This window comes from Pseudoliparis swirei, chromosome 15 (assembly GCF_029220125.1).
Source record: "Pseudoliparis swirei isolate HS2019 ecotype Mariana Trench chromosome 15, NWPU_hadal_v1, whole genome shotgun sequence".
In the NCBI taxonomy this organism is placed as follows: Eukaryota; Metazoa; Chordata; class Actinopteri; order Perciformes; family Liparidae; genus Pseudoliparis; species Pseudoliparis swirei.
Window position 1 is genome coordinate 14,471,860 of NC_079402.1, and position 26,654 is coordinate 14,498,513.

The 26,654-nt window shown below is 42.5% G+C and overlaps 1 protein-coding gene across 9 annotated transcripts in view; it reads left to right on the forward strand.

The window, feature by feature from the left end:
* The window catches only part of rgs3a (regulator of G protein signaling 3a), a 108,319-nt gene that overhangs the window by 69,472 nt on the left and 12,193 nt on the right, over positions 1-26,654 (forward strand). For 3 of the 9 annotated variants that reach the window (XM_056432883.1, XM_056432882.1, XM_056432888.1), the window contains 2 exons: positions 4,062-5,051; positions 25,389-25,459. In XM_056432883.1, the coding sequence (XP_056288858.1) occupies positions 4,062-5,051; positions 25,389-25,459 (1,061 nt within the window). Of the gene's footprint in view, positions 1-4,061; positions 5,052-7,944; positions 8,415-14,045; positions 15,425-17,155; positions 17,467-25,388; positions 25,460-26,654 lie in introns of those variants that run through there. The other 6 variants (XM_056432885.1, XM_056432887.1, XM_056432884.1 and 3 more) reach the window with 6 other exon arrangements.

Below are 26,654 nucleotides of genomic sequence, written 5' to 3' on the forward strand. Positions count from 1 at the left end.
AATGGGAAAGATGTCTTGAAGATGACGTTCGGTGATATGCCCGTTGTTTTCATATCTTCAGATTAAACATGAGGACGCGCTTGAAAGACGGGGGGTTCATTTGAAGCTGCTTGAATTGTGTGTTTGGGTTTCTGTGTGTGTGTGTGTGTGTGTGTGTGTTTGTTTGTGTGTGTGTGTGTCGACTGGAGAGAGTGTGAGAAGGAACAAGTGTATCTGACAGAACAGGTGGCTCCATTGTGTCTAAAGCCATAAATACAACAGTCAGGAGTTTATGGATGTAAGACAGGGAAAGAGAGATGGCGGTCAGCGAGGTTGAGAAAAGGAAAGAGAGAAACTGACCGTGTCCGTGGATGGATAGAAGAATAAATATGTGTCCCATGATTTTTCTACAGTGTTCATACTATCAAAGGCCTCGTAAAACAAGTCATAATTCTCCTGTGCACTCTGACTTGGATCTCTACAAGGTTAGACAAGGCTTTACATCCACTTTCCTCCCTGGGAGCTGTAATCAAAGAGCCTTTCATTGTCTAAGATGCCCCCCCCCCTACACCCAGTGCATCATAAGAAGCCCTGATGTCTTGGTTGTAACACGTCTGTGAACCATTTAGATTGGATTACAGGACGGCTAAGAGGTAGTTAGAAGAGAAAAGGAGAGGTCAGGATCACCTCGGGGCAGTTGTATATATCCATGAACATCCAAACAAGTCGTGTATGTATCTGTCGCCCTGAGGCACCGCTCTCGTGTCAACGGACTTCACAGTGGCCACATTGGACCAGCACCGAAACAAGCACATGAGCAAAAGGTCTGAATAATCCTGGGTTGTGCTTCTCAAAGAACAAACCTGTAGTTTAGGGACAACACAGTTTAGTTGAGGGACAGATTTGGCAAAATCAAAGATAAACATAAAACACACCACATCCAAGATAAAAAGGTTTGCATGGGATTGTTTTGGTCAATATAGTGGTATGTTTTTTTTCATTAAGTGATACAAAAGAAACTCAAGAGCCCATATTACAAGAATATGAAGTCATATTGTTGCAGGATATATATATACAGGACTGTCTCAGAAAATTAGAATATTGTGATGAAGTTCTTTATTTTCTGTAATGCAATTAAAAAAACAAAAATGTCATGCATTCTGGATTCATTACAAATCAACTGAAATATTGCAAGCCTTTTATTCTTTTAATATTGCTGATTATGGCTTACAGCTTAAGAAAACTCAAATATCCTATCTCTAAATATTAGAATATCATGAAAAAGTATACTAGTAGGGTATTAAACAAATCACTTGAATTGTCTAATTAACTCGAAACACCTGCAAGGGTTTCCTGAGCCTTGACAAACACTCAGCTGTTATAAATCTTTTTTTTTACTTGGTCTGAGGAAATATTAAAATTTTATGAGATAGGATTTTAGAGTTTTCTTAAGCTGTAAGCCATAATCAGCAATATTAAAAAAATAAAAGGCTTGCAATATTTCAGTTGATTTGTAATGAATCCAGAATGCATGACATTTTTGTTTTTTTAATTGCATTACAGAAAATAAAGAACTTTATCACAATATTCTAATTTTCTGAGACAGTCCTGTATATATATATAATATAATATATATATATATATATTGGTTAGGGTGTTAGGGTTGTAAGTATGTATGTATATATGTGCCGCGTTGTTGTCTGAGGCCAAGAACTGAGCTGCGATATTAGTAGGATTGTTTTTGATTGTTAGGTTGATCCTGACAAAAGTTATTCAAGAGTTCATGAATAGAGGTCAACGGTTTAGAGTAGAGTTTAATCAGCACATCAGTATCTGGGACCCTATTGTGAGCCGCATAAGTACACACATAGTTTGTGAAATGTTCTAAGAGGAGGCAGCATTATCTCCCATTAGAGCAGAGCGTCTTGTGACTGCAGCTTGTCATCATGGGTTAACTTGACCAGCACAATGAGGCCCTTCACAAGGCCTGCTGCACACTGAGAGAAGATAGAATGGCCTTTGTAAGCCAAGCTGAGCACTTGTGATTTCATAAATCCACCACATTTAATAACGGGTGTCTTGGGTACAGCTGGGGTTTTTCATGGTCTATATATATATTCCATGTTTATATTCACTTTATAAACCTTCTTCCAACTGATAACATGTTTCCCTCACTTAATACCAATCATACTGTTTGCTTCCCATTTCCTTAGTGCTGCCCGCTGAGTGAGCTTAAGCTCCCTCCTGTTCACTTCAAATAATATACAGCATCGCTCCTTTACTTCTCTCTCCTCTGTCCCCATTTTGTTTCACTGAAATACGATCGGTCCAACTTGATTTTATTCTTGATCTCTTCTTTACCTTCGCCGTACCGTCGTTGGTCATTATTATCGATTGCTCTCTGTCTTTGGTCATCTTTCCAGTAAGGTGTGTTGGATCCTCCACAAACTTGACCGTTCCACCCGGTGCATTAGACGCCAAGTGTGTGACGAGTTGGGCTGAGAACACGTTGGCTTGAACTCAGCAGCTTTACCTCCTTTCTCCTCTGAAGCTAACACCATTAATGACACTTCTTTGGTTCAACTGACTGCAAAATTATAGTTTTATTTGAAACGTGTCACATGGTTTTGTCTGAATTTCAGCAGCAAAGCTTATGTTTTCTAACTGTACTTTTTTTGGTTTATGACTAGCTGGGTTTGATTTTCAACCCACCTTTACCCACTTGTGTTGTACCTGTATGTTTGAACCAGTGTATCCCATCTTAGGGTTTCTTCATGTTCTCCTATGATCTATTTTTACTGGAGTACAGCCAACACATATTGAATATCAACACCACGTCATAAGGGCTCAAAAATGCACTGGTGCCAAGATCACCAAGTTTATGAATTTTAATACACAGTTGATTGACCTCTTGAACGCATGTGTATTCATTACATTGTATCTTTCACAAAAAATTAGGAGGAATTTTGTTTTTACATCCACATAATATTGTCATTGTATACTTTGTAAATACTTACTTAGTTATAATCATGATTATTTTAAATCACAGTTGGTAGCACCATTTCATTAAATAGAAAAAAAGGTTTTGTGCATAACTTTATTCACAGTTCCACAATTCAGCTTTACATATTCAGCAACTTTATGATCTTTAGTCAAATTTGAGATATAATTCCGTGGGTTTGTACAATGTTGGCCAATTCAAAATGCATTTTTAATAATCCACCCACTGAGGGAGGGCTCTGTGGGCTGCAACAGGTTAAAGCAGCATTAAAACCAACAGCATTTGGGAAGGAGGTCATGCTAAAAGCTGAGAGATATTGTGTTTGTCCCTGGGAAGTGTGTGAGGGCAGTGGAGGGACTGAGTGGTCATGTGTCAGTCTGTTGAAATGATGGAAACATATCAGAGAATAGATAGACGGGTGAACCGATGGGTGGCGAAGACATTGTGGTCATCTCGTTCATTTCTTTGAGAGTTGTGGTGCATGTGTTTAAAAAAAAAAAACGTCTTCCACTGCCCCTAAGAGCACATTAACTCAGTTTATTTGACGGAGTCAGTGCTGCGAGCTCCAGTGATACTGTGTGGTGTCTAGCAGTTCAGTCTATTGTCCACCTTATGAGCAAAACATGTGCAACAGTTTGTTTTATACAGTGGAGTGAAACACACCGCACTTTGCATCTCCAACGCCTCCTTCAGCCCCGATGGAAAGACATCATTCCTCTTTGACAACATCCACCACGACTTTGTGATGCTTATGGTTGTTGAACTTCTGGAAAAAGTGTCTGCATTGATTAGGCAGGACTGCCATCACTTACTATTGTGACCTTCTCAGCAGAGAAGATGACGTGGATGTGTATGAGTACACGTCATCCACTCTGCTCCTGGCATTACTGCTCGGTCGCCCCGGCATCGAGCGTGACGGAGATATTCCAAAACCAAATTCAATGACTGCTAATTAAATAGTTGTGATAAGCGGATTGGCTCATGGCCGTCCAGTAGATCTCAATCATGCCGTTAAACTTGTTAGATTTACGTATGTGCAGTGACTAACTGGCCCTCTGCCTTCCTCTGTTCCCTTTTCCAGATGTTGGAACCTAATGTGGAAGCCCCTTCCTGCGAACTGGGTGGAGTGGGAGGAGATGGAGGTGGTGTGAGCCTCCACCTGCCCCCCCGCAGCTCAGAAGGTGAGGAGAGCAGCCTGTATCCCTCCAGCCCCTCAGAGCCTCCAACCCTGGGAAGCCCTCACCCCTCCGAGCCTCTCACCCCTCTGGAGGACATCCACATGCCTCTTGGGGGTCTGCTGGGATCTGTGGAGCGACACAAGGTGCCTCCCACGCCTCCTCCTTCCACAGAAGGCGAGGATTGGAGGAATATGGAGGGGCATGAGATGGAGCTCTGGAAAGAGGCGAATACTTTGGAGAGCAGGAGAAGGGAAGAGGAGGACTATGGGGCCAGCAGAATGAGTGCTGGGAGTGAGGGGGATGAGAAAGGAGGAGAAGAAGAGGAGGAGGGCGAGAGTCATGAAGAGGAGGTCAACCTCAACCTGGCGGTGTCAAACACGGACGACGACAACGGCTCGGAGCCGCTGGACACCAACGCGCCCCCCTCCTCCTCCTCCTCCTCGTTCGTCATCCCCGAGCTGCGCCTCGATCGCTCCTTCAGTGCCGACGCCCCCTCCTCGCCCAACACGGACGAAGAAGAGTACGATGACGACGAGGACGAAGACGAGGAGTCCGAAGAGGAGGACGATGAAGACGACAGCGACGACGCCTACCTGCAGCGTAGTGACAGCAAGCGCCGCAGCATGGTGGAGGGCGCCACCTGTGAGAAGCACGGAGGGGGGGGGCTCAGCGTGCAGAATTCCCTCCGCAGGCGCACGCACAGTGAAGGCAGCCTCCTGCAAGACCCCCGCACGCCTTGTTTCACTTCAGACAACGCCATCAACTGCCATGAGGCGGGGGGAGCGCACCACAAGGGCGGCTGGACACTCCCATCCCCTAAAACCCTGAAGAAAGAGCTGACCAAGAACGGAGGCTCCATGCATCAGCTGTGTATGCTGTTCTCTGGGAGGAAGGTAAGCAGTGTCACACTGAAGGAATAATGAGTCGTGCATAAATTCCAAAACACACACACACACATACACACACACAGAAACCCAAACACACAATTCAAGCAGCTTCAAATTACCCCCCCCGTCTTTCAAGCCCGTCCTCGTGTGTAATCTGAAGATATGAAAACAACGGGCATATCACCGAACGTCATCTTGAAGACATCTTTCCCATTATTACATTTACCACATTGACAAATACTCAAGTAAAATACAAAATGAAGTTCATATATATACTTCATTTTGTATTTTATATTTTACTTGTATACATCTATAGCTTTCATCCCTGTTTTTTTATATTTTATATTTTATTCTCGTGTGTTTAGTTTATTGGTGCTGCTACTGTGACGACAAATTTCCCCTTGGGGATTAATAAAGTATATATCTATCTATCTATCTATCTTCAAGCCTACTTCAAAAGATGAATGAATAGACACACGCTAATGGGTAATGTGCTCAGGTTTATATGCTAGTAACACACATACAATACACACACGTACATAAATTCTAATACGCTAATACTAGTATTTGGTCAATGATAGGGTTCAGAGTATTTCAGGTTGTCTTCCTGACCTCTACTTGGTTAAAGCTCTCTCTCTACCTTGTGTCTCCTAACTATTACATCAGCAGCGCAGCAGCAGTCTGTAAAAAGGGTGACATCAAGTGGTAGAATAGAGCAAGTACACAAGAATCCTGGAGTCATTGAAGTCAGTTTAAATCTCCCAATAAAAGTTACTTATTGCTTTTCTATGAAGCTGCTGAGGTCAAACATAAGAAACTGTGCTTCGACTGTACGATGACCTTCAGGTACTCGTACATACTGGCGCGAGAAACCAGACCTCCCAAAACAAGACAGAAAAAGAAAACATCTAACCAGCTAGTAATTACTAATTCCTGCTTCCACACATTTTTTTTTTTTTACAAAACACTAACTTCTCCTCACGAGGAAGCGCACATATATTTATGCTTTCATACACAATGCACATACACACAGGATGACCTTTATGCCAGTGTGTTCTGCATGTTCTTTCCATTGTACATGGTTGTTGTATAGGAGCGTACACTGTTTGTAAAGTACTTGATGTGCAATCTGAAAGTGAAGATTCATTCATATATGAGATATAATGTTTGATATGAAGAGTGCTTTATTTTGTGATAAGAGGTTGACAGACTTTTGCAATATAATTTCTTGTAATCCGTTATAAGAAGCTTTAGTGCACTTATCACTGGGTCACAGGTGAAAGAGAATATATTCTGTACATATGTATTATAATAACTTGCGCATTGAGCCGTTCATTGAAGTGCAGCGAGTAATTGTTCGAGTCGTCCAACAGAGGGAAGCATGCATCGCCTCACATCTTCTCTCACTTCCCTTTGGCCAAGGTTGAGTAATGCATTAACCATGTTTTTTATAATTTAATAAAATATTATTACACTGTACCTGGAATCAACCCTGCACGTTTCTCCCAACAATGTTATTTATAGAAGTTTGAACTGCACACCTGCACACCACTTACAGCATTTAGCAATGTTTCTTAAAAAAAAGAAGAGTGCCGACACATGGAGAGAGATTTGAAATGAGAGTGAAATCAGAGCTCCACACACCTCCCACGGACGTAGTGATGCACTCATGATGGAGCGGATCAAGTGCCCAGGCCGCCATTGTAGAATATCAGAATCAGTTTTATTCTTCTCTCCTTCCACATGTCTGTCAGTGCGCTCGGTAGCCTTAAATGGCAGTGTGTGTGTGTGTGTGAGCTGTGTGTGTGAGCTGTGTGTGTGTGTGTGTGTGTGTGTGTGTGTGTGTGTGTGTGTGTGTGTGTGTGTGTGTGTGTGTGTGTGTGTGTGTGTGTGTGTGTGTGTGTGTGTGTGTGTGTGTGTGTGTGTGAGCTGTGCACAGGAGGAATGCAGCAGGAATGGAGCCTGTTGGTCTTGGCAGATTCAAGGGGAACTTTAATACCTCTTGGCTTCACGGACACGAATCCTTTGAGACTGTTTTCTCGTTATCTTAAGTGATCTGTCAGCCCCCCAGCCCCATTCAGAAATCATGTGACATCTCCAGGTGCAGAAATAGAGAGTTACTGTGTGTGTGTGTGTGTGTGTGTGTGTCCAAACTCTTCCATTATTTCACGTCATGTCTTAAAAGTTTGTGCATTTGTTTCTAGTATATAAAGATCTTACATATCAGTGGTGTGAAAGTTGTCTCACTGATAAATGAGACATTTTCTTAAAGGATTGGAAAGAAAATGTAACGTTATATTTAGCTGTAAATTAATTGTAAATTAGATGTGCCTTGTTAAAACATAAGAAAAGATTGCTTTATTTAAATTTCTTTTGAATATATGAGAACATTTCCAATCATTTTATTATATTATTATGCATTGTATCGATTGTCGACATGATTTGATACCAAGAATAAGCATGCCTCAGCTTCTCTGCTACTTTTAGTATACTGTATACCAATTCTGATCAGATGTCCAGAAAAAAATTCAATGTAGGCTAAATATCAAGGACATTGAAGTATTCTGGACACTTTTGGATTGTGTGCAATTAATAATTAAGACGCTGTGACCAAAGGGAGTCCCCGAACTCTACTGAAGCGTACTTTCAAAGTCAAAGAGTTGCACAGTGTGTGTGTATGTGCGCGTGTGTGTGTGTGTGCGCACGCGCTTTATAGAGAGAAAGGAGTGTGACGGAGGAACAGGCACAGTGTGAATCTACGGTCTCTCGTTTTAGAATTGAATCCCCCCCCCCCTCTCTTCTCTTGCCAGGCAGTGTTTACACTGGTCCTGTCTTTCTTCAGCTCCGCACCTTTTCCTCTCAATAGATGTCTTCAGTGTCTTTTGTATCATCAATGCAGGAACCGCCAGCGGCAGACAGAGAGCAGGTCTGGGGAAATAATGTCACGTTGGTTCGCCTAAGAGATTTTTCTTTTTGACTACCATTTAAAAGAAACCGTGTTATTCCTGTCATGTGGCTGCTAAATGTGGTCTATGTCACTGTAAAAAAAAAAAAAGGCCTAAAGTGTTTCCTGAACCAGGGGTGAACTACAATGTGTTTTAAGAAAGAAAAAAGGAATAAATGCAAAACACACATAACCTGAGTGTCTTATCTGTGTCTGCATTGCTCCACACTTTATCTCTCATATTAGTTTTAAGATGTGGGTTGTTTACCAAAAATCATACAAAATAACTTCTTTAAAAAGTATTACTGACAGGTTGGTCTTATGTTTTACAACATGTTGAAGACCAAGAAGGGGGAGTAAAAAGATTTGGCGTTTTAGAACACAACGTTTAACAGGCAATGTCATCGCTTTACACAGCCAGTCACATTTAATAAGACCCAGTAAGGTAATACAGAGCATTTTTATTCTTCAATTGTGGAACAAACACAGAGCACTCAGCTGCGCTAACCTTCAGCTTGATTTAATTTGCCTCCTTGTTGAAGTCGGATTGTAAAGCTTTGTGTAAAACCTCCTCTGAATGACAAACAGAGAGCATTGGTTAAAGAAAACATAAGCTACCAGAGCTATGGCTGGACTATAAAGAACAACATTGAAGAATGTTTTGCCTTTAAAGTCACAAAAAGTAACACAATTATAATGGCAGTAAAACAACTAAAACTAGAACGGGCACTCGGTAGAGCGCATACCTTCGCATATCACAAGTTTGGGCATTGAATTATGAACATTTTGGCATTAGTTGCATGCCAATTGGACAAAAATGTATCGTGCTATGGTAAATACAAGATTTTGACCTTTCCATGACCTTGACCTTGACCTTTGACCCGATTGATCCCAAAATCTAATCAAATGGTCCCCGGATAATAACCAATCATCCCACCAAATTCCATGTGATTCAAGAAGATTTGACCTGTTCATGACCTTTGACCTTGACATTTGACCCGATCGATCCCAAAATCTAATCAACTGGTCCCCGGATAATAAACAATCATCCCACCAAATTTCATGCGATTCGGTTCAATACTTTTTGAGTTCTGCGAAAGATTTTCACCTGTTCATGACCTTTGACCTTTGACCCGATCGATCCCAAAATCTAATCAACTGGTCCCCGGATAATAAACAATCATCCCACCAAATTGCATGCGATTCGGTTCAATACTTTTTGAGTTTTGCGAATAACACGCATACAAATAAATAAATAAATACACGGCGATCAAAACATAACCTTCCGGCATTTTCAATGCGAAGGTAAAGAGAATTTAAAGGCGTGAGAGTCCAGAAGTCATCCACACACAGCTCTGATCTGTTACATCATCGGAGCTTCAGAGACATCACCATCCTGATTGCCCTCACAAGGCGTCCAGCGGCTGCCGACAGATGGCCGTGTCCGCCTCACTGTGTGTTCTTTCTTTTTCCAGACACCGCGCTATCCATCATCTCGTTGCAGTTTGTGTGTCGTCCACATGGACGTCGTAGCAACAGACACGTGTGAATCTGACCCAGAGCTTTGGGCTTAAGCAGACCAAACGTTTTGTTTACGGGGTCTTAATGTTTGTTTGAAATCTGGATAAATATCGGCTGTCTCTCCAGACGTGTGGGGGGAAACAATTTTAATGTGTTTACTGGTGGTTGTGTGATGGCTTACATTCCCGCGTTGTTTCAAGGATACACGGGGGTGCTTAGTGCAGAATGGGGATCGGTTAGCATGTATTCACACTTGAAAACAGGCTTGCTAACGGGTGGTGCTGCCAGTGCTAACGCCCACACACGCAAACATAAATAGAGTCGGTGTGTCGCAATTGACACCTGCAGCATTAATCAGAAAGGTTGTAAAAAAGAAACGTCCAGCTTACTGACGGACATTACCAATTCCGATTGTTGAGAAGAGAGTTTTGTTAAAGTTAGTGAGAATCAGAAATAAAAAGAAACATTCGATCCTGCCCTGAAGATACAATCCAAATGTAAAGCTGTGACACAATAGTTAATTAATAACGTTTTCCCGTTTGACAGTGCAACAAGATGGATATGAAGTCTATTGATTGGCTTGAGCAACATTCAAAATTCAACAGTCAAGAAGGCAGTTTCCATTCGATGCACACGAGAGCCCATCTCATTGTTTCTGTCTGGAGCCCTGGAAGCCACTGCACAATTAAATGATGTGTTATAGTAAATATTGCTGCTTTAGTCTGGTCCTGAAAGAAAAGTAAAACAGGTCAAATTAAAATAACGGATGTAGTGAAGATGTAGCAGCCTCGAGTGTAATCTAACACACGGTAAACAGCTCACACAACTTCATCTGATCGAACTGACTCGCCTTTGTCCTCGGAGCTAAATCCGAAAGATCAAATCGATTCACAAACATCAGAAAACCGGAAGCGCACCCAATGCACACAGTCAACTAGATGTTTGAGCTGCAATAGACGCAACTTGAAATACCAATAACAGTACAGTAAGGTGTAAAAAGTATTGGTTTGACCTTTTCAAGATATATTTCAAAGTCAAAGTCAGTTTTATTTGTCAATTTTCCATATGTGCAAACATACAGAAGATCGAAATTGCGTTTCTCTTCTGTCCAACATAAAGTGAATTGTGCAACATATAGACAACATAGAGTGCAAAAATCGTATTTTTTTAAAAATACTTAGCGGGTAATGTACAAAAATGAGTTGGGAGTATCACACCTTTAGAGTATCGTGTTCCATGTCTTACATTTCCTGGATAAATGAGATAAACAGTTCTAAGAACTTGCTATTTTATGGCCACATAGTATTTAATACTATTAAACTTGGTGTACTGTTAAATTACCCTCGAGTACCTCAGCTTCATGGCCAGACTCTCATCGGTCTTCCCAGACAAAGTTCCCAGCGCTGACTCATCGTTCCCCCGCTCTACTGTGCTGCTCCTCAAAGGTTCATACGGAATGAAGGAGCACGGCACTTGTTGATATCCAGACTGGGATGCGTCCGCCCCTTAGATCAGTGCGCGTGACCGGGCCAACTAAGTGAATGTTTTTCGGTGACTGAATGCATAATAGGTTTGTGGAAACAATCTCAAAATACTAGGTATCAAGTGCTGTTTGTTCCTGTTGTGATGTTTACATCAGAATCAGCGTAGTGACAGTGTTGTAGGAACAAGAAGGTTGTCTCCTGTTGGACTGTACGGTGGGCGGCCTGGAGGGGACAAAAGGTCTCCGGGGTTCAAATCCACAAGAGAAGCAGCCAAGCTGAGTGTGTCCAGAGAAAACCTAAATGGGTAACATGTAAATATTTACTGACCGAGCTTCCAGGACAGTCAACAAAGTCTCCAGTCCACTCCAGAATATTAGGACAAAAATGGGGCGGCTGTAGCTCAGTGGGGTGAGGGGCTCGTCCTGCAACCCCAAGGTTGTCGGTTCGATCCCGGCTCTCCCCATTAGTTGCAAGTCGAAGTGTCCTTGAGCAAGGCACTGAACCCCCAGTTGCTTCCCGGGTGCATCACTGCAGCCCACTGCTCCCTAATAACTAAGGATGGGTTAAATGCAGAGAATACATTTCGTTGCACTCTGTGCAACGACAATAGATTGAATCCAATCAAATGCAAAAGGGCCTGGATGTGATGTTTTTCAGTTTACATCACGGTCTGTCTGTCTGTCTGTCTGGCTGTCTGTCTGTCTATCTGTCCGTCCGTCTGTCTGTCTGTCTGTATCTGTCCGCCGGTCTGTCTGGCTGTCTATCTGTCTGGCTGTCTGTCTGTCTGGCTGTCTATCTGTCCGCCGGTCTATCTGTCTGTCTGTCTGTCTGTCTGTCTGTCTGTCTGGCTGTCTGTCTGGCTGTCTGTCTAGGTGTCTGTCTGGCTGTCTATCTGTCTGTCTGTCTGGCTGTCTATCTGTCTGTCCGTCTGTCTAGGTGTCTGTCTGGCTGTCTGTCTGTCTGGCTGTCTATCTGTCTGTCCGTCTGTCTGTCTGTCTGTCTGTCTGTCTGTCTGTCTGGCTGTCTGGCTGTCTGTCTAGGTGTCTGTCTGGCTGTCTATCTGTCCGCCGGTCTGTCTGTCTGTCTGTCTGTCTGTCTGTCTGTCTATCTGTCTGTCTGTCCGTCCGTCTGTCTGTCTGTCTGTCTGTCTGTCTGGCTGTCTGGCTGTCTATCTGTCTGTCTGTCTATCTGTCCGTCTGTCTGGCTGTCTATCTGTCCGCCGGTCTGTCCGCCGGTCTGTCTGTCTGTCTGTCCGCCGGTCTAGGTGTCTGTCTATCTGTCTGTCTGTCCGTCCGTCTGTCCGTCTGTCTGTCTGGCTGTCTATCTGTCTGTCTCTCTAGGTGTCTGTCTATCTGTCTGGCTGTCTTGTCTGTCTAGGTGTCTGTCTGTCTGTCTATCTGTCCATCTGTCTGTCTGTCTGTCCGCCGGTCTGTCTGTCTGTCTGTCTGTCTGTCTGTCTATCTGTCTGTCTGTCTAGGTGTCTGTCTATCTGGCTGTCTGTCTGTCTAGGTGTCTGTCTGTCTGTCTATCTGTCTGGCTGTCTGTCTGTCTAGGTGTCTGTCCGTCCGTCTTCTGTCTGTCTGTCTGTCTATCTGTCTGGCTGTCTGTCTGTCTGGCTGTCTATCTGTCTGTCTGTCTAGGTGTCTGTCTGTCTGTCTATCTGTCTGTCTGTCTAGGTGTTGTCTGTCTGTCTATCTGTCTGGCTGTCTTGTCTGTCTAGGTGTCTATCTGTCTGTCTGTCTAGGTGTTGTCTGTCTGTCTATCTGTCTGGCTGTCTTGTCTGTCTAGGTGTCTGTCTGTCTGTCCGCCAGTCTGTCTGGCTGTCTGTCTGTCTATCTGGCTGTCTGTCTGTCTAGGTGTCTGTCTGGCTGGCTATCTGGCTGGCTGGCTGTCTGTCTGTCTAGGTGTCTGTCTGTCTGTCTGTCTGTCTGTCTGTCTGGCTGTCTGTCTGTCTATCTGGCTGTCTGTCTGTCTAGGTGTCTGTCTGTCTGTCTGTCTGTCTGTCTAGGTGTCTGTCTGTCTGTCTATCTGTCTGTCTGTCTAGGTGTCTGTCTGTCTATCTGTTTGTCTGTCTGTCTGTCTATCTGTCTGTCTGTCTAGGTGTCTGTCTGTCTATCTGTCTGTCTGTCTGTCTGTCTGTCTGTCTGTCTGTCTGTCTGTCTGTCTGTCTAGGTGTCTGTCTGTCTGTCTGTCTGTCTGTCTAGGTGTCTGGCTGGCTAGCTATCTGTCTGTCTGTCTGTCTATCTGTCTATCTGTCTTGTCTGTCTAGGTGTCTGTCTGTCTATCTGTCCGTCTGTCTGTCTGTCTGTCCGCCGGTCTGTCTGTCTGTCTGTCCGCCGGTCTGTCCGTCTGTCTGTCTGTATGTCTGTCTGTCTATCTGTCCGTCCGTCTGTCTGTCTGTCTGTCCGCCGGTCTGTCTATCGGTCTGTCTGTCTGTCTGTCTAGGTGTCTGGCTGGCTGGCTATCTGGCTGGCTGGCTGTCTAGCCATCCATGTATCCATCCTGTTTGCTAAATATACATATGCTCTGGGACATATCTTCTGAAACACAAAGACAAGAACATAACATCTTCTGTGTCTAAAGATAGCCGGCCACGCTGACAGGAAGTGTGAAATCCACAGCCACTGTGATAACAAAAAGGAGTCTTCAACCCTGATATTTTGTTGTGACTTATCATTTAAATTCTTCACATCTACTTATTTCATTTATTTCGTCAATGCCAAAAGTTAGGATTAAAGTAAACTATAACTTTATTTTATGTATCTATCCATGCATATATATATATCTCAGATTTTGGCTTATAGATGGATAAGATAGATAGTTCATTATCTGTTGGTCTGAGCAAACAGAGCAACTCCTCGTGACCTCATGAGAGTTTAAAGCTTCCCACGCTAATTCTTCTTGGCAGTGAAGCTCCCACATGGCCCAACAACTCAGCCCGTATACCTGGATTCTTTCTCTGTATTGTGCTACTAAAACACTCAACTTAAAAAATAGCATTCCTTTTGATCGTTTATTGAGCTGTTTGTGATTATTATTCTTTATTTTTAGGAGCTTACGCCAGGGCACTGTGAGTGGAGGAGTGTGGGAACACGCTGCTTCAGTGATACGATGAGCATGAGGGGTACGACGACTCCCTTTGATTCACTCCATGAGCAAAAGTCAAACACTGGATGTGAGCACACAGCGGCCTCCATGGTGTCACTCTGTCCTCGAGGTGACAGACTGCTTCTATGCATGGCACAAAGGAAGACGGTGACAATAAACATGACGAATACAACAACTGAAAGGCTGCGGACGCTTATACGCAAACCAATTTAGGGGAAGACGCAGCAGTCACGATGAGCAATCACATCTCCTCTGTGACCTTTTGAATTAAAACGCTGAAGATGAGGTCATCTTATGAAAGACGTGATGCACTTCTCACTGGACCTGCGTAAATAGACTTTATGTACTTGTAAAGTGCTTTTTTAGTCTTCCGACAACTCGAAGAGCTTCCACCCTCCATGTCATTATTCACCCATTCATCCCCAAAGACACCAAATTCAGAAGCACTTTTGGTGCGTCTTGCCCAAGGACACGTCAACATGGACTAGCGGTGCCGGGGATCCAACCGCCGATCCTCTGATTGGATGACGTGCGCTCTGCCCACGTCCGTGCCCCGTAATGTACGCTGTTAGGACTTTGGATGCTGGCGCTGGTCCAACAAAGCCCTCTCCTGACATTCGCCTCATCCAAGAGAGGATCCAGAAGGCCCCTTGTTTCATCGTTATGACGTGCCTGTGTTTAAATGGAGGTGTTTACGGCGCTCGTTGCCATAGCAGTATTTTGACTTATCGGGAATCATAAATGTTGATGAGGGTTTCTCGCATTGAGATACACACACGCACCAACACACACTGGCACAAAAGCACAACAGCTCACACTCCATCATCTTTGCATTACAAATGTTCAAAGATGCTGCATGTAGTTGACCTTTCCCAATAGATGATGTGCTTTGACCACACTGAAATAGATAAATACCAAAGCAAAAGGATAAAGGAGACACAGCGGGAGACGAGCAATACTTAACATTGAAATAATATAATAAAATATGGTGGAGAGTGACTTTGCCTTCAGTTGTAAAGATGCAGGTTCAGCTGACAGATAATCCTCACACACATTCACAACTGCTCTCTCAAAGTTTTGCCCAAAATGTTCTAATTTGCACATTTGATAAACGCCTTCAAAACCTGAAATAAGCATTTTTACATGTGTATGACGAGGGTTGGGTACCGAAACCCGGCGATGGGGAGACCGGTCCCCCTGAACTCGTGGAGACCGATGAGGACAAGAGCAGCATTAACTTAGATTAGTACCGTAAAGTTGATTGCGAGTCTTGCATTCATAAAAGTAGGCCAATAAATAATAAATGTTCCATTATAACCAAACTAGCAAGTCTGATATCCGTTTATTGTCAATGCGGCCATGAGAGAGGTTTTTACAGGGAATATGGCCGAAGAGGTTTTTAATGTCGTCATTGTCAATCGTCGTTTTGTGTTTTTCTAAAAAATTTAAGTATCGGTTCAGGCACCGTTTAGGCGCCGGTATCGTTTCAAAAGTACCGGTTTAGCACCGGTATCGGGAAGAAAACAAATGATACCCATCCCTATATATGGTCACCCACTACCATTTTAGAAACCCTTGTGGAGGATAAACAACTTTTTGTCCGAGTCCCGGTGTGTTCTGTCTCCAGAGTAAAAACTGTACATACAGTAATATAACAAGAACGCAGTGTACTTTATCTGCGTGCCAGTTATGTCTTCCACATCACCACCTAACCCTGGCGAGGATTTCAATTGTAGATGCTCACAAGTGTGTAGCTGCACATGCAGAAACAGGACGCACACACACACATAATCACTCACACTCCCCAGGTGGCAGGAGTCAGGGTGAACAATGCTGGTGGGATGATGGGAGCACACATGCTGTCCTCACAGGATGGGAACAGGGTCAAGGGAACCGTCAGCCCCGGAGGTCGAGATAGGGAAATCAAAGTGCACTCCTTGATGTTAGAATAAGGCGTGTGTTATGAAATAAAACATGTAGTTGATCTAAAAATGTAGCAGTTACCTCAGGGTTGTTGCTGCTAGCTATTTCCTGCTGTAATTTAAACAAATGGTGGTGCCACAATAAATCATACAGCACCCGTCACACTGGTCCTCCTGTAATCACGATAGGACTCATTCAGTAAGACATTGTGTATTTGTCTTATCTTGCTTGCCGGGAATTAATTTAGATTTCTCACTATTAATGGGATAAATGGCGAGAGCAGAATAAAACAGTTGCCTAAATACTATTTAAATTGTAAATTGTTCAAATTATTTTTTTTGGCTCTAATCTGGGTAAATTATCTTCAAAGTCATGTTATTTGATAGAGTGGGACCTACTGTGGTGCTTTTGTTTGGGACATTATATTCACTTAACAGTTGATAATACACAAGCACACAAGCTCTGTTTGCTTTGTTTTTGCCAAAAAGCTGAAATGTTGCACCGCAAATGACAAAAGCACTCCAGGGGCTTGACTTTTAGATATTTTTAATCTTGAAGCAGTTACTAATTCATAAGCAACTATGTGTAATTGTCTTTTTTCTTATGCATAAGTTTACTTTTTTAATGGGTTTTCCCCCATGGAAATGAATGGTGCAGAGACTACACAATGTACCTTTTCAAAGAAGTCGAGACTTGTCGTTTTTTGCATTATAAACCAAATTCAATGAGGTTTGTAGCTTCAGACAAAAAAACACAGGGAACAGGTGCTTTCATCTCATCTGCCACTCCACAAATAGAGGCCAAAGGGCAAAGTCAGATATCCCTTGACTTGCGAGTGTTGTTGACTTCGTCTGCAAGCTGTTGCACAACCTTTGCGTGAGCGCCGAGTGCGACCGACATCATTCCCTGGCGTCCGCGGTCGGACTCATTCGCAGCATTCCTCCCTTCCCTCGCAAATGCCAAAGAACTCCTCCCAACGCGCCGCTTTCCAAGACCCGCTTTGCTACTCTGGGACGCAGCCAGTCATTTCGGCTGTGAACACACCCCCTGTAACTCATAACTGACCAAAGGTAGCACCTGCAACTTCCAACACGATCCCACTTTTCATGCATTCTTCTTCTCTTCTTCAGCACAGCTGTCTGAGCGGCCTAAATGGAATCTGTGGAGCGATTGGCAACCCGTCGCATGTTGCACCATCAACACAGTGTGACCATGTGATGGACGTCACTCGCATCAATGTTCAAAAACACGACTGCAATTAAGCATGAGCCGTACATCTGCCGTGGTGCAGCGCATTCTACATTGGCATACCTCCACCCTCGTCATAAGAAATAACAGAAATGCTATTCAAATATGCGTATTATTCATTAATTAAATCGTGGCATGTTGTAAAAGTAAACACCAATATGACCTCTGTGCTTAGAAGATAATGACGTACGCCATGTGTGCATCACAGCTGCGTTACCATAAACACGTTATGGCGTGTCCAATCCAACTTGATCACTGTAATAGTTTCTGTTATTACATGGAATTGATACAGTACATTAATCGCTATCATTGACTGTATGTGTAATAACTATAAGAACTAGAAAATGATGTTTGGATTATGCAGTGACGCCCCCCCCCCCCCCTGGGAGAGCCATAAAAGCCAAATATTTCTAAATATATTTCATTGAGAGCCATATAGTATTTTTAACGTAATAATAAATAAATTAAATATGTCTTGCTTTTAATGCGACTTCTGGTGCTGCATGATATTGGGGGAGGGGGGGGGTGCAGGTGACTTTCTCCGCCCCAATGCGCGCGCACACGCCGGCATCGGAGCTCTGCGGCGCGCGAGACGGCGAGCCGAGAAGTGTTAACGCGACAGTGACATGCTGCTGTAGATACGATCAAAAACAGACCTTTAGTTTAATAAAAGAACAAAGACGTGCTCTTTAAGAAAAGGGACCTTGAATTACTTCTGCTGTAATCTGGCGCGATAGAGAAAATCACAGGGTGGCGGGCGGAGATTTTTTTTTTTTTTTCAACTCAAAATTGTCCGGGAGCCATATGCCGTCACCGGAAGAGCCATATGTGGCTCGCGAGCCATAGGTTCCCGACCCCTGCGTTAGGGCAATGTGTAACTAATACTTTCCTACTGTTGCGTCATTATTGCAAGTTGTAAATTCCATCATCTTTGCTAATTGCCTAATGAGCGTTTCTGGCAAAAAGGAAACCTCACAGTCCGGTCAGAAAATGCCAATAACACTTTGAATGACAGCAGCAAGTAACCCGATCAGAGGAGTGACGTTTGCACGGCCATTGTTCATTAACATCCCGGGACAGGGGAAGTACTAATGCAGGAAGCAGCCATCTCCTGAGCGGTGCTGAATAACAGGAGGCAGAAGAGAGTCAGACCAAGTACAAAACACACACACACACACACTCTCTTTATCTGTGTGGTAAAAGCACACACACGGGCGTGAAGACAATGCACCTTTGTGTCATGCTTTCATTATGGACTTTGACGAGGAATGAGTCAGTATCCTGTCTGCAGGTCACTGAGTTTATTTTCAGATATCACTTCTTTTTTTTTTACTGTCTGTGTATTTTGTGTGTGAGTGTGTTATCAGCTGTCATCCAATTACACAAAATACACACACACCCACGCACACAATTATACTCTCTCAGCTGCAGCCGCACATTTTTTTCTCTCTCAAAATCTTTCTTTTATTTGTAAAGGAAGTTCAAACAAAATTTCCTTCTGATATAAACTGAAAACAAGAAAAAAACAAAAGAAAGACATTGAAGCAGTTATGTAATTGCACATCATAGACGTTTATAGAGGCAAAACACATCCGAGGTTTTCTCAAGGCTTTTATAAAACAGACAGAACTGTGAGAAAAAACTGTCTTTCATAAACACTGAATGAATTCCCTTTGAGAACCCGAATCACGGCCTCATGAAAACAGACATAAGCTGCATACATGGATTAGATTGCTGGATAATCATTAAAACTCCTCCGCTAGGTCCAGCATTTGGTTTTCGTGATCCCACGTTCATCAGTTTGGCCCTTTATTAAACCTTTTTTCTCTATATCTCGTATTTTCCGTCTCTTATAAAGGATCCATTGTTCCTCCAATGACCTTCACAGAGAGAGAGCTCGTTCCTTTTTATTATATTCTTTCAAATCGCTGACCAAGATCTACGAGGAAGTGCAGACACTGATCGTGAGCAAGAAATGGCCAAGATTATTATCAGCAAAACAAGCTGTGTCCAGTTATCTGCCCGGTTTACTGACGTTGGTTATGGAAATGGTTTGCCATTAAGCTCCAGCATAGAAACAGCGGACATGATTATAATTTTGCAAGTGAATTTAAACTTAAGCATTTAATAGAAGAACTAGAATAAAACCTAATAACTGGAAGAACTCAGAAGTTCCTCATTTTGGGAACCATGTGTTTTTTTTACCTTGGGATCACGCACTTTCTAAATAGAAGTGAATTATATTTATACATCATGTTTTTTGTTGTTGGTCCGGATGCCATTCATTGTTTAATTTAGCAGATGTTCCGGCTCTGTCATTGGCCCGTTCTCATGGCTACGATGCACAGACAATGTGGCCACAACATAAAGTTGTCAAATTATTCAAGCATTACCAATATATGTCGAAGAGTTTTTTTCAATAGTGACAGGCGGGAAATCCAAAATGAGGATTGTTGCAGCTGTATGTTCTGCATGTTCTTGCTCCTGCGGACTGGGCACAGTTTTATAAAAGGAGCCATCGTCCCAAATGTGTCAGTTTGAGGATTTTTGGGCCAGTTTGGGGTCAGACAGGATGGATTTTTCCTCTGAGAACAACCCTTAAAACTCATTCACCTTAATTATTTTATCTGTTCTATAAAAATATCTGCTATGTTGGATGCTGCAGCCAAATATAGTTGTTAACAGAAGCCTCCCTCTCCCTGTGATTCTCGCCTCGTCCATGCCAAACTAACCGACTGTTGTCTTTTACACATTAGATTATTACTCGTCAGACTATTGAAGATGGAGGAGGAGGTTGATGGTGAACAGAAGGCTGTAATTAAATTATATTAAAAAAATAATCTGAAATATTTGAAATGATTTATGGCTCTGGTGACTACATATGCATGTGCAAGTAGGATTAAAAACAACCAAATGCATCATGACCCACATTGTTTGCATACCAAATAACGAATGCATCCAGTTTTGCAAAGTGGTTTGAAGAGTCACATGGAGACAATAAAGGGAATTATATATTTAAAGCCTGCTGTGAACCCTATATCCTTTCTCTAAATAGTAGAAAGTGAAAGCAGATAGAAAGAGAAGAACCCCAACCAACAAATGTTTTTCTCTGTTTTCTCACAGATATTAGCCTCATAAATGTTCTTCTGCATACGGTTTAAATAACATGTAACCTCATTAATTCCTGGTTATTGCTGCACAAGCCTCGGGTCTGCATATCACTACGAAATATGTGTACCACAGCTTGTGTAATTTTATAATCTACTTGTGTTAAAAGATGCAATAGTAACATAAAATCCAATGTAGCAGTGGGAAAAGTGCAAACACATGAAAGCCTTTATCTTCTTTAATTAGCTACCTTATCAAACGTAAATGCAACTACTTGCATTCAGCATTTTGCAAACATTAATTGTAACTGAGATGTGCAGACTTTATCGTTAATAAGGCTTCGACAGGCTAATAACACTGAAATACATCAGTAGCTGTGCAGTAATGGTGCTTCTGTTAAGAAGCCAGTGTTCAGCTGCTATAACTCGGCTCCGGAGCGACACACATTCACACACTCGTCGACTAGTAGAAGCACACAAAGTCAGGAAACCACGGTCTAACATTCAGCACCAGTCCAAGGCTGAACTAAACAAAATGGGAGATTGTCTGCGGTCCCCGTAACATTGTTCAGATGCCAGCACGGCAATTTGTTTTCAAATAGGAGAAGAAACGGTGGAATGAGAACGAGGGAAGCGGTCGGATGAAGAAATGCAGCCGGGGTTGAGCTAGTTTAAATACAAAAAAGGCCACCATTAATTTCTTCACCTCTTGGATTTTTATGTTGTTGGAGGATTTGGAGTCGCGGTCAAGAATGTTTCAGAGCCGTGTTTAGAATATTGTTCCTACAATGTGTTTGTTAGTGCACAGCAAAGACTGGCAAATTGTCCTCGTCTTCTTGAGGAGTAATATCCCACTGGTGCCCCAACCCTCTCCTAACCACACCCACTGTTCTCCTTTCACGTTCGCGAGACAGGCACGTCACTGTGTTACGGGCATATCATCGTTGTTTAACTTACTTTAGCATTGCCAGAAACGTGCTTGCCCATGTGATTTACTTCTTAGGCGTGTCACGTAAAGATACACAGTACCACAGAAATGAAGACTAAGACACTTGTGTAACACATGTATATCTGCACAGCCGTCACACAACCCCTAATGGTGTGTCAACATCTGCATCCCATGTCTCGGGGGGCTGTAATGACGTGCGGTGGTCTTCAGTGAGGCATGTGAGGAGAACAGAAACGCACACTAGGGCTATTTTTGGAAAAGATTCAAGACTTATTTACGCTCCCCAGGTTATTGGGTGTCTGTGTATGTGTGTATGTGTGTATTCGTGTGTGTGTTTTTGTGTGTGTGTGGTGTGTCTTTTGTGTGGGGTCCCCAGAAGGCGGAGAAAAAGAGATACAGAAACCTGAGAACAGACCTGACATAAAGCTCTTAACAACAACAACAACAACAACATACTCAATTCAATGGTTTACACCAATCTGATGTGAGACACTTTTGTTTATTGCACATGGAGCCTAATTAATAAAACGTGTTGTATTGTTATTTGTTATGTTAATGCTAGTACATAGGTAGTCATGAAATAAATTCTGGAAAATAAGTTTAATATGACTTTAAACTATTCTACGTGTTGCATCTAGTGTGTGCATGTGTGACTGGGAGATGGGAGTCCAGTAAATGCCTTTCATAGGTCCATCAAGTCTCCAACAAATATTACATGTTATCAATATTTGCAACAGAATTTTTTCCCAAGTTGCCACTTACTTATGCTAGAAACCTGTCACTGTGTGTGTGTGTGGATCTCGTCCAGCTGGGCCATAGTATCCGGGTGTGAGTCTTTACATGCAGGCCGCTAGTCGATGAAAGGCTGACCACACAAGCAGAACATCCCCCTCTGATGTCCCATGGCCACACAGCATCAGTTGCTCCCCTGATGTCCCTGAGTAATCCGGTCCTGGGGGCAACATCAGGACCGACGTCTCTGGAGAGGGCAACGACGAGAGGGCCATTTTCCAATTGTTCTTTGTGGTTTCAGGGGAGGCCTGGTTGATGGCTCCATCGGGGCCGGGGCCCTGTTCAGCGGTTCCCGCTCGGATCACTTATTAGATTTGTATGTCTCTCATCACCCACAATGCAAGCTGATATGCCCTGTGTGTGTCGCGCTTTTAGACGAGTGATTTGGTTACTTCTATAGATGGAGGATGTGTATCAAATATAACTGATTTTATAATAGATTTTATATGTGATAACATTTGATGAGATAAAGTACAAAGATATTCTAGAGAGTGACTGATGTTATGCATATACCTGTGATAAGACACATAAACTGTTCTGTGTGTGTGTACACACACACACAGAACAGTTTATGTGTCTTATGCATTGAATGTGTTGTAACTCTGTGATTTTGGGCTATACAAAATAAATTAAATTAAACCGGTTCCCATCATGACAAACACAGACACGGAATTATTTTCATGAACAAGGAATTAGGAGGAACCAGCTACTCTTTTAATAAGAATGCTATAATCAACAATATCAAAGGTTGCACCAATGTTAATTTCGGAGCACGAACATCAGTCGCTCACATCGATATTGAACACGTTCTGATTTATGACCCCGACATGAGAAGTTTCTGTTCTGTAATGCGGATAGAAACCTGGGGGAAATAAACACATATCTACATATTTTTCTATAACCAAGAGTTGCGACAGAGAGCTGGGTCATTCATTAACACGGTTGATATTTTATGCAAATGCTAAATTACATTTCGTGAATAATGAAACTATTGGCAGCCGTGACAGAAAGCCAGGATATAATCGATGATTGATAATTCATGTCTCATGGAGAAATGTCATCATTAACCAGGTCCAACAACAATGCAAATGCACAACAGGATATTACTTTGTGCAGCTGCTTTACATCGGGTGGCTCATGGATGCATAACACGGGATATGTTTGCTCATGTGGGCTCGGTGTTATTGTTTGCATACAATAATAGTCTCACAAACACAACGTGCACCTTTTCTCGGGATTCATGCACGATTGGACACACAAAGGCACTCGCACATTTGTATTATTCTATTCGTGAGGACCCACATCGATGACATGCCTTAATGATGACTTTACGGAACATTATGCTTAAACCTGAAATGACTTGACATATTGGGAAGTGCCCTTACTTAGTGTTGTTGCTGAGAAGATTGATACCTCTCATATGTACACTACCGTTCAAAAGTTTGGGATCACTTTGAAATGACTTTATTTTTCAAAGAAAAGCACTGATTTTTCAATAAAGATAACATTAAATTAATCAGAAATACACTCTATACATTGTTAATGTGGTAAATGACTATTCTAGGTGTAAACGTCTGGTTTCTAATGAAATATCTCCATAGGTGTATAGAGGCCCATTTCCATCAACTATCACTCCAGTGTTCTAATGGTACATTGTGTTTACTAATCGCCTTAGAAGACTAATGTCTGATTAGAAAACCCTTGTGCAATTATGTTAGCACAGCTGAAAACATTTATGCTGGTGATATAAGCTATACAACTGGCCTTCCTTTGAGCTTGAAGTTTGAAGAACAAAATTAATACTTCAAATATTAATCATTATTTCTTACCTTGTCAATGTCTTGACTATATTTTATATTCATTTGATAAATAAAAGTGTGATTTTTCATGGAAGACACAAAATTGTCTGGGTGATCCCAAACTTTTGAACGGTAGTGTGTCAGTTGAACATGAAGCTCCGGCCAGGGTACAATTAGCGTAGCTTAGCATTAAAACCATAACAGCTGGCCTGGTATAGGCCGACACTCTTTCATCTAACTCTCAGCAAGCAAACAGATATGCTTATTTCCCATATTGTCAAGCTGTTTCTTTCGAGGGGTGCTACACAAAATCGTATCATTTGACTCCCTGAACACTCGAAGGTGAGTGTAGTGTGCAGCGTCCTCTGATGTCGAACAACAGCTGTGGTGTGCATTATGTCTGGCACTTAAAATGGATACTGATGGTAAAAAAAAGTGTTTAAAAATGTGTGAAGAAACAAAATGTGGTTTGTTATGTCACTAGAAGTTGCAAACTTTGGGGTTTGAGAGGTTCTTTTAGAGATACTTGGAATCCATTATAACTGAATTCAAGCTGTTGTCTCTTATTTTGAAAACCGATGAATGTCACAGCCAACTTTAAAGATTCCAGGAAGTCAGTGTTTCAGGGTGGCATGTCACTCTAACCTCAAAACAAAAACCTTGTAGATGTGAAGGACAGACCAAAAATGTCCTTAATTTACCAAAATGTCCTCACGTGAAGGTTGAAACTCGGGTCCCACAAAGATGAGAACGTTACCCCATGCATTACCAACTGTGGCCAGTATGGAGCTCGGATTGAACCGGGTGTTCCTGTAATACAATGGCTCATTATTTAGAGCCTCACACACACTAAACGCACACACACACACACACACACACACACACACACACACACACAATGGAGCAGCTTCAGGCCATCAGATTAGTGACCCCTTCCCCACCCTGCAGCAACTTCCCTTTTACTCTTAACCAATCAAAATGGTGGGTTGGCAGAAAGTGTAACGTGAAACCGGGGGGTCTTGGCTCAACACTTAAAACAGTTGGAGGCCAGCAGAAACAACAGCCGCAGTCTTTCACACACTCTCTCTCTCTCTCACACACATTTTCCTGACTTTGTTATACCCTGTGTACAAACACCATGCTGCACACACACAGTCGTATTCTGCGAGATACAGAGGCACGCCTCTAAGAGCTTTGCCTTGTGGGATTTACACTGTGGACTGCTGCTATGGATTCATAATTTTGCTGTGTGTGTGTGTGTGTGTGTGTGTGTGGTATAGACTGGACTAGACTGAGTCTAGCCCAACGGGACACATCAAGGACTCACTAGCTTCCAGTATTCGCCAACTTAGCTGGCCATTCCCTGCTGGAGCTCAAGAAAGCTTCAGTATCTACATGAGGCTCCGGGGCCATCTTTCTGAATGAAGGGTGGATGATGCAGTGTGTGCTCTCCTCCATCTTCCCTCAGCTGAGCTCCGGATCCCCCTGTAGCTGTGAGGTCAGCCCCGAAGGAACAAAGAAGAAGAGATCCAAGAACCTGTGAGTGCATCAATGAATCAGTTGTTGTGTGTTCATTGTCTGCGGTTACTTTAATGAACCCTGCTCATTGGGAGAGTTGTCATCGGGACATGTTTTTGTTCCTCCTGAAGATGGATTCTATGACCATAATAACTATTTTTAGGAAGGCAATGCTTTCTTTGCCTTTTCAGTGGAGAATAAAAGATCATTCATTTATCATGTGTGAGAAAGAAGAGGACTGAGAGTAAGTGAGAAGCAGCACAATAGATCAATCTTAGTCCTGACAACTACAAAAGCATTCACCTCATCTGCTCCCTCTGCTCTGTCATAGACATGTTATTGTCATGCTAATTATCAACACGCGTCTCCAGTTAAAGGGTAAACACACCTGCTTTTACATCCATAATTTCAAAGGATGTCTTTCTCTCATTGTCAAGCTGATGATGACTAAATTAGGGGGCTATAATAGACATCTAGATTTATTCTAGCGTTAGTAAGGGTGTGATTGAATTAGTGGACTGAGGATGTTATTCAAAAATGTGCCATTTCCTCTCTATTTTGGATAATTTAATCTATATAAATGCGGTAGGAGGGTGGAAAATATGTCCTCTTTTGTTCTTTAATGGTGCATACAAATATGTTTTGTTATTATTGTGACCGTCTGTGCAAAAGCTGCACAAGTTCACAAAGCTGCAAATGAAGAAGCATGTCTTAGGCTTAAGGTGACTGTGAAAGCTAATCATCCAGCGCTGATCATCATCAACTTAATTAAGTGGGAAATGATGAGCGTGGTTCCATATGTGTGTCTCACATTCTCAGCGGTGTGAGGAGTGAGGTGTGTGTTGAGAGGGAAGTGCGTTCATTGGGGTGTGAGTCGACGCCTCAGTGGTTCATCAGCTGTTCAATGAGCCTTATTCACATCAAGATGAAAGCCCATTTCACGCCGTGAGAGGCTGTCCTTGGGCCTGATAGTGGCCCATTCTTCTGCACAAGCTGTGTTTTTATGTTGTTTAGTTAACCAGTAGATTAAGTGATTAAGCTTCCACAGCCTTTTTCCTGAGTCCAGGGTATTTTGTCTTTCTGTCTGCTGCTGCAAACAGCTCCTTTTAATTTAGTTTGAAATACACGTGTATATAGTAGTTTTTGTTATCAGTTTGCAGAAACAGACATATTTTTTGATCAACGATTCGTTATTTCTCGATGTGATGTCAAGGAA